At 48.5% G+C, this 17,959-nt stretch overlaps 1 protein-coding gene across 1 annotated transcript in view; it reads right to left on the bottom strand.

The window, feature by feature from the left end:
* Positions 1–17,959, bottom strand: part of SMCHD1 (structural maintenance of chromosomes flexible hinge domain containing 1) — a 2,317,253-nt gene that overhangs the window by 1,933,971 nt on the left and 365,323 nt on the right. The window contains exon 13 of the mRNA XM_078687460.1: positions 7,212–7,409. Coding sequence (XP_078543586.1) covers positions 7,212–7,409 — 198 coding nt within the window. The remainder of the gene's footprint in view (positions 1–7,211; positions 7,410–17,959) is intronic.

Raw genomic sequence — 17,959 nt, 5'->3', positions numbered from 1 at the left:
CTATGTCAGTTTTCTTCGGAGAATGTTTCCGCGCCACAACGCGGAGCCATCACAAACAAAACTGTGAGAAAATGGGAACAGTGTGCGAAGACCCAGCTATAAAGAAGGGAAAGAAATGAATGGTGAGGAACAGCACCGTCCCGAAGTGCCAGGTACCAAGGCACTAAGTCATGAAATGAAAGAATAGAGTACAGCTTGCAACCAACATAACAAAGCATGTGAAAAAGAAAGGGCATAGCAAAGAAGAAGGCTGCAATCACTGCCCAGAGCCAGAAGGGTTCCAGGCTAGAATGGAAGATCAATGACAAGTCATCGGGGGGGGGTGGGAGGGGGATTTTCCAAAAGGAACGGAGGGTCGAGGCCCAGCCAGGGGACCTCCACCCCAAGGACTGTAGAAGTCAAAAGTGCAAGCAACACAAGGAAGCAGGACACAACGAACCCTACATTGGAGACCAAATGCATGGGCGCAGAAGACCTCAGGCATTCGCCCACCAATCACCAAGAAGAAAGGAATGGAGCAACAACAACAACAAGGCGAGCATCCCCCTATGGAGGGAGTAAGAAAAAGGCACTCGCAGAAGACTGCCGCCCTGAAGCAGGAGAGTGCAGTAGACTGAGAAGGGTCCTCGCAGAAACGGGGAGGGAGGGTGGGTCGGGAAGGAATCTGCGGCTAGAATCAGTTCTACCAAATACATCGTTACCAAAGGTAAGTAACTTGTACATCTGATAGAGACTACTAGCCGCAGATTCCTTAACGTAGAATAAATACCCCAGCCCTACCCAAAGGGGAGGAGGGTCTGCGAGAGAACCTCTCCAGCCCAGAAGAGCACAAGACCCCAATAGGGGACAAGTCACGGGGACAGGGAAATAGCCCCGTCCACCGCAACAGGGGATGAGTTACAGGCCCTGAGCTGAAGAGAACCTCAGCATTGTAGAGGAACACCTGCCCCCCAGGGGATGTGTTATAGGGAGCGGAGGGAGAAGAGCTACCTACAGACTCCAAGGAGAAAGGCCAAAAGTACAGCAAAAGCCCTCCACCGGGAAACATACCCAGTGAAGAGGGCAGCAGAGCCCAACGTAACGCGGAGTCAAGACAGACCAGCACCTCAGCCATAAGGCAGGCAGAAGAACAAGAACATAATCTCCTGATGGTCCCGCAGGGCAAAAAGCAGGAGCACCAGGACCCACGCCAAGGTGTCCAGCCACAGAACAGAAGAGAAGGCGGGGGCGGCCAGCTGCTGACAACGCTACGACTCTAAACGCTGAGACCACGTCGGGCTCAGAACAAGGACAAGGCTAGTAAACCATCCGGAACGATCCCGGACAGAACCGATCCACAAAGCAGTACGATCGGCTAGAAAATAAGTGGAGTAACAAGTAGGACGGACCAGACCGTCGACACAGGAAACTACGTCCTTAGAAAAACCAGAAAGAGGACCAGACAAAACGGCAGGCAAAGGCGAAACACCGCGCACAACGCCGTAGATGGCCAAGCCATGCCCCAGTAAGGACCAAAGACCGCACCACCGTAAAACAGCAACGCCAGGAAGGGTGAGGAACCCGCAAGGAGGAGTCCACACCCTCCCAGCGTAAGACAGAGCTATACAATAGCTACATGTACCTCACATAGGGCAGGACACGTCCCAAGAAAGGGAAACATCCTTTACAATGAAACTTTCACAACGCAGTGCTTTTACAACGCAGGTTTTACAACGAAAACCATTACAACGCATTGCACTGGGGGGCGCTCTAGGATAGGGAATAGTTTTAATTTACTATCCAACACCTTCCCTACTATCCACGGTGACTGGAGTTGGAATAGTAAATTAAACTATTCACTATCCAGCACCCCAAAGCGCTATGCGTTGTAACAGCATGCGTTGTAAAAACTGCGTTATAACAGCATGCGTGGTAAAGCATGCGTTGTAACGTCATACAACCCCCAAGAAAGCAAGGGAACCACTCTTAGGGAAAAACAATCACGCATCAGAGAACAAAATCATAGACCTGCGTCAGAAACCACAGAAGGCTCAGTAATCAGCCAGAAAACACCTTTGTACCAAAAAAGAGGTGAACCAGCAGCCAACGGAATAGCGGGGCCAACCAAGGACCCCGAGGGCACAGTATCACTCACAGAAAGTGTAACAGCCCTCCAAAAACCAAATATCAGGAGCAAGTGGGATATAGTCTCCCACCAAGCCCGAAAAATCAGCAACCCAACCTACTGGGGAGGAGGAGAACGGAACCCTGCAAGAAGACGCTAAATGGCAGAGTCTGCATGAGTATTAAACAACAGGACCCCATCAAAAGGGAGGTCGACCAGACGCTCTCTAATATTTTCAGGGAAAACAGCATCGCGTAGCCAAGCATGGCGACGGAGAGCCACAGAAGTGGCCATAGCACGGCCGACAGCATCGGCAACATCCAAAGCCGCATGAAGAATAAATGCGGCCAACTCTCTACCATCCAACACATGGCCCCGCAGATCAGCACGGGCCCCCTCATGAGGGACATAAGAAAGAAGGGACTACACAGAATTCCACAGGCTAGAAGTAGTCCTGGTCAGCACACACAAAGTGTTAAGCGCCCCCAAGGCAGCACTGGAAGAAGCAAAGATATTACGTCCCCATGAATTTAGCCACCGGGCCTCACGAGACGGAGGAAACACCACCACAGGCAAACATGGAAAGGCGTTACACAGTAGAGCGCCTTGAGTAGAAGGGTGGAAAGAAAGGCAGACCTTGTCGTGCGGAGCAGGACGATGACGGTGCAGTAGTGCCTGAGGCACTGGATCGCCTGAGGCAGTGCGCCCCCAAGCCCCCATAAGAGAATTATGGAGTGACGCTTCAATAGGAAGGAACAACTCCCGTCCACCAGCGCCTTGGTGGAGAATCTCCAAGAGGTTGTCTGTAGGAAATGGAGTGACAGGTTCACCCATCCTCAGAATACTAGAAGGGGTGGAAATAGCCCGAACAAAGGCAACACTGGCCTCAGTAGGGCGCCGCGGAGGTGAAAGTAATTCCTCCGTGTGTGAGGGTTGCAGACTAAGCCGCCCATCCCCAAGTCCAGGGGGAAGCAGCCAGCCTCCACATATAGGAGGATCCACAGAGGAATGGGGAACCTGAGGGGCCCCAGGGGAGGGCGGAGATGCCGGTGGAGAAGCCTGCCCAAGCCACGGAAGGAAAGATTCGAGGATTTAGGCCGTGGGGACGGCGTAGAGCAATACCTGGAAGATGCTGGTGAGAAGGCAACTACACGGCGCCCTATCTCCGGGGAGGAATACACCAGCAGGTGACGGACCTCAGGAGAAGAAAGGACGTCAGGAGACGAATCCAGAACCAGGCGCTGGCGCGGCTCAGCCATCGGCCCCTGATCGACGCCGACCGGCGCCGGAGTAGGCCCACGTGGCGCCGGGCTTACTCCAGCCACCATGTGCTCTCTAGGAGAACGGGGCGAGGCCGGTGCCGAAGCGGTGAAGGCGCGGCGCCGAAACTGCGCTGGCTCAACCTCAGACGGGGCTGCCGCCCACGCTGAGGACCGAGAGGGGCTCGGGAAGGCACCCCAGGATCCGGCCTCCACCGGAGCTGGGGAGGAAGGCTCCCGGCGCTGACTCGACCTCTGGTGAGGCAGCCGCCTGCTCAGAGAATCAAGAGGGACTCGGGGCCAAGCCCGGAGTCCCGGCGATCACCTGCGACACCACAGGGAGCCGCGTAGGGATTTGCGGCGAGGCAGGGACACTAGGCGCCAACGAGGGAAGACCCAAAGGACTACACCTCGACAACGCCACCATTCCATGACCTGAAGCTGAAACCTTTAGCGCCGGGGCCGGAGCCGCTGGCGATGCAGCTGAAGTCCCCGCGCAAGGCAAGGGATAAGCAGACGTCACAGGAGGTGGAGGAAGGGCCAAAGAAGCCTGCAATGCCGCCACGTAGGCTGTCATTTGAGCCCTAGTCGCCTCCGCGCCGGGGAACGGCGGGTAGGAGGGTGACACACAGGGGAGCATGTCCCGAGGGGAGTCAGCGCCCACCGTGGAAGGAGGACAAGGCCTCGGAGACATACTAGAAGACCTACCAGTCGGTGGGCCACGCCCGAAGGGCCGCGACGAAAGGCGATTCCGCAGACTAAACCGGTGGTTCCTTGCCTCCGAGATGGGGGACGGACGCTGGGACGACATCAACCTGGACAGGCGCGCAAACAGCAACTTCATCCGGCGCTCCGGCCGTGATTTAGGCTTATGGTGTTGGCTGGCGTCGCAGCTCTCGTGGAGCTCACCCAGGCACCACATGTCAATCGGATGAGAGTCAGTCGCTGACATGGGACGTGCACAGGAGGTACACGTCTTGAAGCCCGAAGGCATTCGCACACTGTTCCACTAAACGCCAAAGCGCAAAAAGAGAATGGAAGGCCTGAAAACAGGCCAGGACAGAATCCGGAAGAGAAAAAACTGACGTAGGCGCGCCGGGGTGCGACTTATGTATCCTCGCTGATGTCCCGGACGGCATCAAGGCGGAGTCACGTGGTGCCTTCCCCCCGGCACGCAGGGATACTGTGGCAGAAAAGTTTTCCGGTTCCAGTCTCACGCCTCGGCGTAATTCTACATTAAGGATTCTGCGGCTAGTAGTCTCTATCAGATCCCTACATACACTAGGGAGCACTATGCGTTGGGGTACCCCTGTGATTAGCATGACCTCTGTAAGGCCCTAGTACATAATAGGGCAGGGGGATTAAAACTACCTCTTAAAAAGCGATACAGGGAGCGTTTGCACAGTGGTCAAGGGAAGGGGGGGCCTGAAGTGACGTGTGCAAACACGCCCTGTGGCTGTTTTAAGTTGGGAGATTAAGTCTCCTTGAATCCTGACGGTCCCTGGGATCCAACTAGCCAACCAGGTACCTCCAGTAAGCGCCACAGAGCTGCGTTGCAGAGAGGTGTAAAAAGGGGCGTGGCCTGGCTCGCCTCTCTGCAACGCAGCGCAGTGGCGCTTAATGGAGGTACCTAGTGGGGTTGTTGGCTCCCAGGGGCCCTCAGGAATGAAAGCGAATTAATTACCCAACTTTAAACACACCACAGGGCGTGTTTACACACGTCACCTCAGGCCCGCACCCTCCCTTCACCACTGTGCAAACGCACCCCGTGGCGCGTTTCACGTTGGGAGATTAAGGCCCCTTGAATCCTGAGGGTCCCTGGGGTCCAACTAGTCCACGAGGTACCTTCAGTAAGCGCCACAGCGTTCCGTTGCAGAGAGGTGTAAAAAGGGGTGTGGCCTCTGAACACCTCTCTGCAACGCCGCTCCCTTGCGTATACTGGAGGTACCTGGTGGGCTAGTTGACCCCATCCCCCGGAGCCTGCCTTTGTTTTTTTATAATTTTAATATGGGGAAGGGGGGCTGCGTGGCCCCCGCCTCCCCAAGGCCGATTTCTGCCCCGGGGACCCCATTCCCCGGGGCATGGCCATATATATATATTTTTTTTTTTTTATAAAGGAGGGGGGACACGTGGCCCCCCTCTGATGCCTCTGTTAGCCCCGGGGACCCCATCCCCCGGGGCTCTGCCTCGTTTAAAAAACAAAAAACACATTTTATTATTGGGGAAGGGGACCGCATGGCCCTCCCTCCTAGCCACTCTGGCCTCGGGGACCTCATCCCCCGGGGCATGGCTTCTCGTTGGGGACCAATGCCCCTACCGTCCCAGCCGGCTCCCTGCCTCCTGCGGGAGCCGGCATTGCTTTTCCACACGGGGAGCTGCTAAGATGCAGCTTCCTGTGTGGAAAAGCAATCTGGTTTAAAATCCAAAATCCAAACCAGAGTTTTCTATGACAGGCCGGGAGCCGCGAGGCTCCCGCCCTGCCATAGCAAACTGCAATGTCCCAGGGGTGGGTACCCCGGGACACTGCAGGAGCTGGACTTGGCGGGTGGCGTTCCCAGGGCCATCACTGGCTCCAGGAGGGGGGCAGCGCGGCCCCCCCCTCCGAACATTGACAAAGCTCCGGGGTGGGGGGTGGTGGTTGCCGGGGCTCGGGGGTCCGTTACGGACCCCCCACATTTAAATATTAGTGCCCCGGGGAGGTGGCGATCCCCAACACAGGTGTTTTAATTAAAAAAAAAAGCCCAGAGGGTGGCGGTCGGTGGGGCAGTGGGGGGTCGTGAACCCCCGCTAATTAACTAATAAAAGTCCCAGGGGGTGGCGGTCCCCGGGGCAGTGTGCTTTTTTGGGGCCTAGGGGTCCTTGTGGGAACCCCTGAGCAGGCCTAGGGGGTCAGGGTGTTTCTACCCTGCCGCCTTTTCTTGTTTTGCGCCTTTGTTTTACTGTTTTCTTGTGCCTCGGTTCTATCGAGGCACAAGATGGCTGTCAACACTTCCTGGTTTGTGTTGACAGCCAATTAGCATAAAGCTCGTGGTCGGGAGGGTTCCTGGATCCTCTGTGCCTCTAAATATCAAAACTTTTATTTTTGATTTTCTCAGCAACTACTGGACGAAATTTCGAGCGCCCCCCTAGTTTTGAAAATTTTGCAAAGATTCGTCAACCGGCAACCCAAAGTTATTGGGAAAAGAGAAAATGATTTTTGAATAGAAACAAGGTCCTAACTAGAACTACCTACTGGCGACCGCCAGGTGTGTGTGTGTGTGTGTGTGTGTGTGTGTGTGTGTGTGTGTGTGTAGGGTGTGTGTGTAGGGTGTGTATGTAGGGTGTGTATGTAGGGTGTGTATGTAGGGTGTGTGTGTGTGTGTAGGGTGTGTGTGTGTATATATATATACATCTCAAAGCTCACGTGTTCAAAAACACACTGCACTCACAGGGTTCTCAATCCAAAGATTTTATTTCACGAGGACGCGTTTCGGCGTGTCTGCCTTCTTCCAGCTCGTTTCTCAATGTAGGCAGGTCAGCGTGGAGGTGCTTTTAAATATGGGGATGCATTCCCATTGGTTTGCGCAGTCACGAGGAAAAGAAATGTCTATATTGTTGCCAGATGGTACAGGAAAATCCCCACATTCTCGGGCGGTTTACTTTTGGCAATAGTAAATGTCAATGTTACAACTGCCTCGCCAGATATATATATATACATACATACACACACACATCGCATTTGGTACAAAAGCCAGCAACAAGTAAAGGCTTGATAACCAACTACAGTAATAAACATGTTTATCCAAACGAGAAATAGAATACCCTTAAATACACAAAACTGGTCTAAGGTATCCTGGGAAGCAACTTACGAACTGTCCAGCTTTGTAGGTTTTTCCGTCCCATTCTATGGATGCGTATGTTGCCCAAGAACTCTGCATTCTCTTGGCAGGAAGGTCTGTACGGGTTATGATACCTTTAAAGCCGATGAATTTGATCTGCTTGTCAAATGATTCATGGCACTGCTTCAACCAGAGCGCAAAGTCTCTCTCAATTTTAACTCTCTGCTCCTGTAATATAATTTGATATTTTCTCTTTACATGTATTCATGCACAATAGTTATAACAAAGCCTGAACAATTGCACACATCATGACGACAGTACATATACAATATATCTGGTTAAACAAAGTTTCAACAAGTCATTATGCAGTTTTCAGTCTAAAATGAAGCAAGATTACCTATTCAAACTAGAAAACGAGCGTACATTTATTTGAATGCCAAAAGAAAACTAGACATCGAAGCTAAATAAATGCCCTAGTAACAGTTCCATCGGGGAAATGATAAAACAAAGCAGTCCTTAGCCACTGTCAAATGTCGTGGCATTCATGCCATGAAGTTTATCCATACCACAGAGCCACACACAGAAGTGAAATGAGTCCCCATAGGGAACTGATTTCTAACAGAGAAATGTAACATTTACAGCATATGAAGATTAGTAAAATGTCATTTAGCATTAATGTATCAGCATCTAATCACTGATGAATGCGGCAGCAACGACGGGGGAGCAATCAACTTACATCTGGAGGGCATAGCAAGACCCTGCCTGCAGAAGGACGAAATTCACTGGAGCCCAAGAGTTTTAGCCCACTATGAGGAAACTGGGATCTACTCAGCATACACTTTGTATTATTCCAATGTACAAAACCCTCCTTACGTGCCTGCTTTATAATGTTTAGTTAAACGTTCTATCACGACTCATGCTATTGAATCTATGCAGGTTACACTCAGATGCACATCAATTATCTTCATCTTGTCAGTGTTGTTTCACTGACACTATATTGATGGTGATGTATTTTTACTAACAATAAGATTCCCAACCGACTACACCGACTTTATGTTGCCGAGCACAGAAGTAGGAGCTTGGATAACAATGGCAAAGGAAACAGATTTCAGTATCGCGTTTTTTTTAAAATTGTTTTTATTGTTGCAACAAGACATATTAGCATGAGCAATCATTCGTCAGGGTAGCGTCAACATTCAGCCACACCCAACCGCTAATGCAACCGTTTCAATTTGAATGCAACTTTCAACTTTTATGGTTATAGATTGGAATCATAGCACTAAGCAATATACATATTAATACATTCAGTCATGGTATTATAGCGATTAAAGTTCTGTACGCCACAGTTCGTATAGCAATTGTTCATGCTGGGAAAGCACGGGAATCTTGGAGCAGTCCCTATCTTGCACTTCCTTGTCCCCTCTAGCTACTCACATCTACGTCATCTTCCTCCCCTGAACTATCTAACTCCTCCTCTTCGGGCAGTGGCTCACACAGATCTCCTCTATATGCGTTCCAAGGTGACCATATTCTATTCCATTTACGTGGGTTAGCTCTCTGCTGGTACACCGCCCTTTCTGCCACCATGAGCATATCCATGTTCCTGCACCACTGCGCTAAGGTTGGTGTTTCCGATGCCCCCCACTTTTGCGCTATATCTCGCTTTGCCAACATCATACCAATAACCACCCACTGTCGCCTTTGTGACGTCAGGTTAGTTGGGCCCCACACATTCAATAAACATACTCTAGGATCAGGCGTGATGGACATTTGTAGAGTTTGGGCCATAGTGCGTGTTACACGCCGCCAATAGTCCACCATGCTGGGACAGGACCACAGCGTATGAAACAGTGTGCCTTCTTCCCCACAGTTTCTCAAGCAATAAGGGTGATCTGCCCTCTGTATCTTATGTAGGGTGGTGCGCGTGTAATATACCCGGTGTAATATTTTAAATTGCACTAGCCGAAATCTCGCTGAGATACCAGCTTCTCTAGGTGACGCCATTGCTGCATTCCAGTTTGTCTAATCCATCTCCCCCAATTCATCCTCCCATTTCTCTTTCAGTTTCTGCAGTGGGTCAGGTAGATTGTTTATCAATTTGCGGTAGGTGAGAGAAGTGGCGCTGGCTTCCATATAGTCTGTGAGTAGGCAGTCCTCTAGCGGAGCAGATTCTGGGACCCTAGTTCCCGGTGCAATTGTATTCATTAACGCATGCCTAATCTGTATGTAGCGGTATGTTTCAGTAACGCCCATATCATACTGCTCCCTCAGGGTCTCGAATGGAACCACCCCATCCTTCGTCCACATATCACCTACAGTGGATATCCCAATATTATCCCATTGGGTGAACCCTTTACTATGTCTCAGATTACCCAGGGCCTTGGAATCCCACAAGGGTGTGAGCTGTGTAATCACACCCCCCCCCACTTCAGCAGTATCTGCGCTTTATGCCACAGCGACGCTGTATGTCTAGTCGGGCCAATCAGTGTTGTCACCATTCCTTTGTTGTAGAGTGGGGCCAGAAGGGTGTTAGTACCTAGCTGTCTTCTGTCCGCTAAAAACGCCGGATCATCATGTGGTGCATGTATCCATTGGTTGATCACCTTGAGGTGAGCCGCCCAGTAGTATAATTCCAGGTTGGGGAGAGCCACTCCCCCGCTATACCAGTCCCTAACCATTTTCGCCTGTGCAACCCTAGCTGTCCGGTTCCCCCATAGTAGGCCAGACAGTTGACCTGATACCTGTCTGAAGAACGACGATGAGACCATCGCCGGCGTGTTTTCCAAGACATACAGGAAACGGGGCAGTGCCAACATCTTAAATAGCGCCGCTCTGCCCAACAGCGTAAGTGGGAGGGTCTTCCAGTGTTTTACATCTGTTTTCAACCGTTCGAGCAGTGGCCTGAGATTCAGGTCCTGAAATGTCGTGTGGTTCCTCGTGATCTGGATCCCCAAATATCGAAAGGATGCAGTCTCAAATAGTAGTGGGCAGCCCTCTCCAAGGTTAGGTGGCGCTCCACGCAGCATGTAGACCACCGATTTCGACCAGTTAATTTTATAACCTGAGGTTATCCCGTGTCTCTCACACAGCGCTAGTCGCACTGGAATTCCCACCTCCAGGTCCGTCAGGTATATTAACATATCATTGGCATATAGCGACACTCTGTCCTCCCAACCGTCTCCCCAGTCGATGCCCCGCAGGAGCCTGGTTGATCTAATGATAGTGGCTAACGGTTCCAGCACCAAGGCGAACAGTAGCGGTGAGAGCGAGCAGCCTTGTCTCGTACCCCGTGCTAACGGTATTTCTCTTGAGATGTGGCCGTTCGCCGCCACTCGCGCCACTGGATTACTATACAGTAATTTAATCCACGCTATGAATTTTGGGCCGAAACCCATATGCTCTAGGACCGCGAAGAGGTAACGCCATTCTACCAAGTCAAACGCCATTTTGGCGTCAAGCGAGAGGACAGCTGCCGGCTCTGTCAATAATGGAGCTCGCGCCATCACACCATGTAGTCGTCTGAGGTTCATCGCCGTACTCCTGTGCGGCATAAACCCCGACTGATCTGGATGTATTAGGTGTGCTAGATGAGGCAGTAATCTGTTGGCCAGTAGTTTCGCCAAAATTTTGCTTTCAGCGTTAAGGAGGGAAATTGGACGGTACGAGCCGCAGTCCTCCGGCGGTTTGCCGGGTTTCGGGATCGCCACTATGGTAGCCACACATTGGTCAGGCGGCAGCTGTCCCCGTTCCAGACTTTCAGTAAACATATTGAGTAGGGGTGTACCAAGCGTCTCCGACATGGTTTTGTACCACTCAATTGGTATCCCATTGGGGCCCAGAGCTTTCCCCGAGTGTAGTGCCGCAATGGCCATTTGTAACTCCTCAGCGGTCAGGTCCATCTCCAGCTCTTCCACCTTGTCCCGTGACAAGGTGCGGGTGGGTATCTCCACAAGGTGCGGGTGGGTATCTCCACGAGAGCCGTCTCTGCCATCTCTCGCGTGACGTCCATCTCAGGGGAATACACCCTCTGGAAATGGTCCGCCAACAGTTCCACTAACCGTGATGGACGGGTCTGTAGTACACCCGCAGGGTCCCTCAACTGCAGTATATTTCTTTGTCCTCTCTGTTTTTTCTCTAGCCAGGCCAGGAGCTTATTAGCTTTGTCCCCGACATCATATACCCTGTGTGCTGTGGCCGCTATATTGTCTATCACTTTACGGCGTATAAAATCGGTATGACGCTGCTGACACATCCGAAGCGTGTGCAGCATGTTACTCGACGGATTGATCATATGGGCTTCGTTAGCCCTGGCTAGTTTATCCTCTAAATCTAATAATTCCTGCTTTTGGGTGTGTTTGTACCGAGTTATGGCGGATATAGCTTGTCCTCGAAGTACCGTCTTGTAAGCTTCCCACAAGACTGAGGGGGATGAAACTGAGCCGACGTTCTCTGCTAGGTAGCACCTCGTTCCTTTTTTCAGAGTTTTAGTCACCAGTGGCACCTTAAGGTACCCTGGGTATATCGGGTATATACGCTTTCGGGTCCGCTCCGGGTTGGAGAGAACTAGTGTCAACTGGGAATGATCCGAGACACCCCTTGGCTTAATTTGTACGTCGTTTATGGTAAGGAGGCCATCCCCCAGTGTTAGAAAGTAGTCAATGCGCGACAGACTGTCATGGACCGCCGAGTGGTATGTGTATTGTTGGTCGTCCGGGTGTAACTGCCTCCAGATGTCCACCAAACCCTGTGCCTCTAGAAAGCCATTCAGCCGGGACGGCCCGGAAGTCTGCGCACGTGCCGGGAATCTGTCTAGTGTGTTGTGTGCCACTGCATTAAAGTCCCCCCCTAAGATAAGATCTCCCTCCGGGAGGTCTAGCAGGAATTTCCCCAGTTCCGGGAGAGCGACTGCGTGCAGTGCCGGCGGAATATACACCGAGACCACATTCAGTGACCTCCCTTCCCACTGTCCGTGTACCGCCGCAAAGCGTCCCTGAGTGTCTACCTTCGTGGACTGGACTATGTACTTAGAAGACCGGTGCATTAGGATCCCCGTACCCCGGGACCCTCTAGTGAATTCGGAGTGAACAATCATATGGTAACCTCTTCTATCTAGCGCATGTGTTGCTGTGCCCACCAAATGCGTTTCTTGTAATAAGACCAGGGCCGGATTTGATCTTCTTATGCTATGCAGTACCAAGCCTCGTTTGACCTTGTCTCCCAGTCCCCTCACATTCCAAGACATGAGTTGCAACGGTGTCACTGGCCCCGTAGTAGATTCCCCCCTCCCCGCCAGTATCGCGTTTTTAAAGTTCTGTTAATGCATTCATTAATCAAATACCATTCAGTGGTCGTATTTTGTGAGGAATTAGTTACTCCTTCAGCTCAAAGTGGGTGAATTTGGCATGGTGTTAGCTGGAACTGAGAGCCAGCCACCCCGAGACTGTGCCTCCAGCATTACATTGTTCAATGCAAGGTTGTGAATATGGTAGCTATTTTAGATGATCACCTTATGGAACTCATATATTCCATGAGAGAAGTGTGCTAAAATACACTATGTTTTGATCTGAAATGTTGTATCTTCACACAGAACTACACATATTGTTACCCTACAAGTTTACGGTTTTCTATTCATATTTCCCTTTACTTCAATTATTCAACATGTTTATTATTATTATTACAGTTTTTAATCTACGAAAAGTGCCATCTACTAGGAGTAGTAAAGAAACGTATGATGAGAATCTACAGAACCTAGACAACCCCGAAGCTTTTGGAGGATATTCAACTAGATATTATTGGGCTCTTTAAATCTAATTAAAATTTTAATAAGAGAGAAACAGAAAAAGGTTAAGTGTGGCATGTAAGGGAGTTCCATGAGTTGGGATGGAGAAATCAAAGATGTTAAAAATCAAGTTAGATCCAAGTGTAGCTGAGACCAAGTGTTAACTGCTTCTCAAATGGATGAATCTAAACAAATTCATTTGTTTCCTAAAGTACTGGAAAAATCAGAAGGATATTCTTGGAAACTCAAGCGTAAAGAAGGAGCTGTTCCTGTCTAACAGATGCATTTCAAATGTATCACAGATGAACTATTTATGTTTTCAAAAAGATAAAGAATCTCAAGTGAAGTATCTAGTCAAACTATGCGACAGATGAAAACCTAAAGAACATATTCAAAATTTCACACTCAGGCCGACTTTGGGACACCAACATCTCTAAAGAAGGTACTGCTTCCAAGTTAACATTGGCAAATGGGCTCTAAATTCAGATTTCCAAAAAGAAGGTGCTTTCCTTTGTAGTGCTGTCTAACTACTGTGTAAATATGTCAGATGCTTGGGCAAAAAAGGAAAAAAAATAGAACCACTGCCATGTGTAAACATTTGCGCACAATGTTCAGTTTTTCTTGGTGTGGGTTTTCAAAATTAACTCATATAAAATCTGATGTAGCGAATGCTGCTGCTTTGAGACGGTCCTGTATTGGTAAACCATGTTTCTGAACAGTTAAATCCAGTACATATGAATTAGGCATTTTGTTATCTCAAAAGGAAGGAGGCAGTAGATGGAATGTTGTATTTGCATCATGCATCCTAAATGTTACTGAAATGAAGCATACTTTGAATGAAGAAGTACTTCTTGCATGAATTTGGTAAATAGAACATTAGCATTGTTATTTATAGGGTACCATGGTTACCAAATGTATTAGTAAAGTTGCTTCCAAAATTAGTACTACGTTTTTTTTTTTAAACAGAAGGATTACATGAAACGCAAGTCACAAAAAACTGTGTTCCGTTAAAGTCACATTCCATGAAAAAAACATTCCAAGAACACATTGTTAGGCATATTATTTCTGATCCTTTATGAACCCTCAAAGAAATGGCGATGCAGAGCACTTCAACAAGGTTCTTGAGAAAATTATCACCAAAGGAACAAATATCAATGGTATACATTGGAAGATGGTTATGTATGAAATAGTGAATATTTGCAGAATAACACTCTGCTTAGAGGTCTTTTGAATTGCTTACAAGAAGAGCACTTGTATCCATGGGTATCTACTTGGTGATAAAAAGAGAAGATGAAGATACCTGAGGCTTTAAGTAAGCTATCAGTAAGAATGGGAAGACTAAACAAAAATAGCCTAAAAATGTTTTAACTCCCATAGAAAGAGTGCCATTCCCAAGTTTGAATTGGGCGAATGGGTAAAATTCTAAAACAAGGTCTCTAAATGACACGATTATTAATATTTGAAAATGACCTTCGATGATGTAAGTGAATCATTCCAATGCAGTAAATTGAAATGGTTGCCTAAGGAAATAAGAATGAGATCGGAAGCGATACTAAAGAATGTAATCTTGATCAGTATTCTGTAGATATAGTGGATAGTTGTAGTTGTCAGATTTTCCAGTTATGGAATTAAACATTTTCCAGTTATGGAATTAAACATAGCAAATGTTTAAGGTAGTAATGTGAGGTTAATAGAAGAACAGATTTTTTCCTTATCTGACAGATAATGAAGTGATCTACGTTCTAATGGCACTAACAACATAATTACATTAGATTTGCAAACCATTATGGACAATAATGGTGTAACATTCTTTGGTTCCTACATGTCAGTAGCACTATTATTCTTCTTGGAAGCATTTTCAAGTATTCTTACAAACATATGTACATTTTGTAATCTAGTTAATTGTTTCTATAGTAATCAAAGAGATTACTGCAGCAATTGATTAAAAAAAATAAACAAGGTTAAAGGAGAGCTTTGCTAAAGTGCATCTGACAGTAATGGGCATAGTGTCATTGCTTATCTGATATATGGTCAGAATAGTGCAATCAGAAAAACAACATCCTAAGGTAGGCATGCAATACCACCCCAGCGCATGGACATCAGTTTCTTTTTTGTGACATGTCCACATCAGGAGCACGGGGCAATGACAGAATGCTGATAGACCAATGTGCAGACACTAAGAACCTACAAGGTCCCCACTGGTTGAAGAAAAAAAATCTGTTCGCCAATGCAAGGAGGAAGGGAGGTTCAGTAAATAATCTGTGGCTAGACAGTTTCTGTAAAAGACACACAATTGATGGACGGAATGCAGAACAAATCAAAACATTCACCCCCAGTCAAGAGATCTGGGTTAAATCTATCAATCCTTTGATCACATGACACCCCAGTTTAGACCTGGCCATATGCAAATCAGTCTTGACCCTGTGCGTCATGGGAACAGTCCAGCCTGAACTGCCAAGCCAGGTCCACCCTGGACCGGAAACAAGCATCCTAGGACCGGTTTCGGGGTTTCACCCCTCTTCAGCCAGGATAGCTTGATTCCAGTGGCCCAGTGAGCCCAGGACCCACGTCTGGTCATCCCTGGCGCACTTATGGCGAGAAAGCAAAAGACACGCAATTGATGGACGGAATGCAGAACAAATCAAAACCTTGAATCCATCAATTCTTTTGCTCACCATGCCACCCCAGTTTAGACCTGGCCATAAGCAAATCAGTCTTGACCCTGTGCCTCATGGGAACAGACTAGCCCGAACTACCAAGCCAGGTCCTCCATGGACCGGAAACAAGCATCCTGGACCAGTTTCTGTACCAGATAGGGTGTTACCCAAGGTAAGCAACTAGTTCATCTGATAGAGCCTTCTACCTGCAAATTCCTTACCTTGCAATAGATACCCAAGCAATACCTCAAAGGAGGTGGGTCTGCAAACAAAATTAAACCAGGAAGTCCCAGAGGACCGAACGGGCAAAGTGCCTGTCACAAAGCGCCTGACTGTCCAGGTAGTAATGCTTGGTAACCATATGCAGATATATTGCAGCCTGACATAAGTCTGGTACGAGAACCCCGCGAGGTAAAGCAGTGGTCACAGCCTTGGCTTTGGTGGAATGAACCTACAAGCCCTCATGGGGTTACTTTTTGGCCAGTGCATAGCTGATCTTAATGCAAAGTACAATTCATCTGCGTATGGTCCATTTTTGCACAGCCTTCCCTTTTGTTGCTATGACTAACCCAATGAGGAGTTGATCATCCACCCAGTGTTCTTTGGTGCGATCAATACAGAAAGGTAAAACTCTTTTTGGGTCCAAGCAATAGTCTCTCTTCTTCTCTGAAAGAGTGAGGCAGAACGAAGGTCAGCAGTATGATGATGTGGCCGATGTGGAAAGTTGTCACCACTTTCAGAAATGAGGCATGGATTCTCAGTACCAGTTTGTATGGGGAAAAGTTGGTGTATGGAGAGCGCACAGAGTGCCTACAGCTTGTAAACCCTCCTGGCCGATGTAATGGCCAATAGAAAGGCAATTTTTATGGTCAAGAGATGCAGGGGGAGCTATGCATAGGCTCGAAGTGCAAGCAAGTCATACGTGGACATAAGACACCAGAGACGGACCTTGTGCCGATCCATCAATGACATCTGTTTGTGGCAATCTTTTTAGGGTTTGAATCCCACCATTTTAGGGGGAAGACATGTTTCCTGTACACCTGAAAATGTTTCAAAGTAAAACATTCAGTCAAGCAACAGATATCAAGGGAGCGAGCCCTGGATCAGCGTCGCAAGGTGCAGAAAGAAAGGAGATGATGTCTATGTGAGGAGGTGCCAGTTAAATTGTGGCCCCAAACTCTTTTCTGGGGTGGCATAGACCCAAACCGGAGCCACACAATGTCACCTACTGGAGCACAAGGGAATTGTTGAAAAAAATATATACAGATCCAGTCTGGCGCCTTCGGGTATTCCCGAAGTGAGAAATCTGTCATTAGATGTATTCATCAGAAACAAGTCCTTGCTGGGCCAATAACAAGCCAAACAACACTTCAGACGGATCAGCTAGAAGTGGGTCAATATGGTGAGTGCCAGACCAAGCCACAAATATGTACAAGCACCTGGCGTGAACCGATTTCATAGATGGGTGCCTGCCAGAATAACATTAATGATCTCAGGAGGAAGATCTAAGGAGACTAGCTGCAGCTGCTCAATCTCCAAGCTTGGAGGTACAGAGTGCGAAAGCCTGGGTGCCGGAACAAGTCATGTTGCTGCAGCAGTAGATCGTCTTGAAGCAGCAGATTGATCAGAGGACAGACATGCATGTCCAAATGTTTTAGACACCATGCCTTCTGGCCAAATTCTGAGGCACTATGAAGGTTTCCACCTGGTTGGTCTTGATCTTCTTCAGAACTAAAGTCAAGTGGGGTAGACGCAGGAAAGCATACAAGAGTGCAGACCTTCACTCTAAATGAAATGAGCCTCCCAGAGATAGCCTACTGAGGATCTCTAGCGCACAAAACTATTGACATTGCATTGTCTCTGCAGCGTTGAAAAATTGAGTCAGGGTTCTCCTCATTGCTGGGAAATCACCATGTGGCAGCTCGTTTCATTTGTGATTGAGTAGGCCTTGGCAACGGAGTTTGTCAATATTGGTGTTTTAAGATCACGGCAGGTGATTGATGATCAGAGAAATATCAAGGCGACTCAATGATGCAAAACCTACTGAACAGGAGAGTTAAAAGGTGTGCCAAATGGAGCCAGGAGCATGCCAAATATGCGCAGCACGGCCTTCCTAAAAACGTATATTGGCTGCAACATCATCGACAGACTGTGATTCAGGTCGCATAAGGGACCAAATTCAGGAGTTCAAGAGCGAGCTAGAGAGGCACATTGAGCCATTGCACCCTTCCTGGAATTCAAGAGCGATAGGAAGGAGCAGATTCCTACTTAGACATTTCCTGCTACTACTTCGAATTCCTGTGAGGAAGACCTGCTGCGGGAAGAGTTTGGGAGTGGAAACG

The sequence above is a fragment of the Lissotriton helveticus genome, chromosome 4_1 (assembly GCF_964261635.1).
Source record: "Lissotriton helveticus chromosome 4_1, aLisHel1.1, whole genome shotgun sequence".
NCBI lineage: Eukaryota > Metazoa > Chordata > Amphibia > Caudata > Salamandridae > Lissotriton > Lissotriton helveticus.
This window is presented reverse-complemented; position numbering and strand designations above follow the sequence as displayed.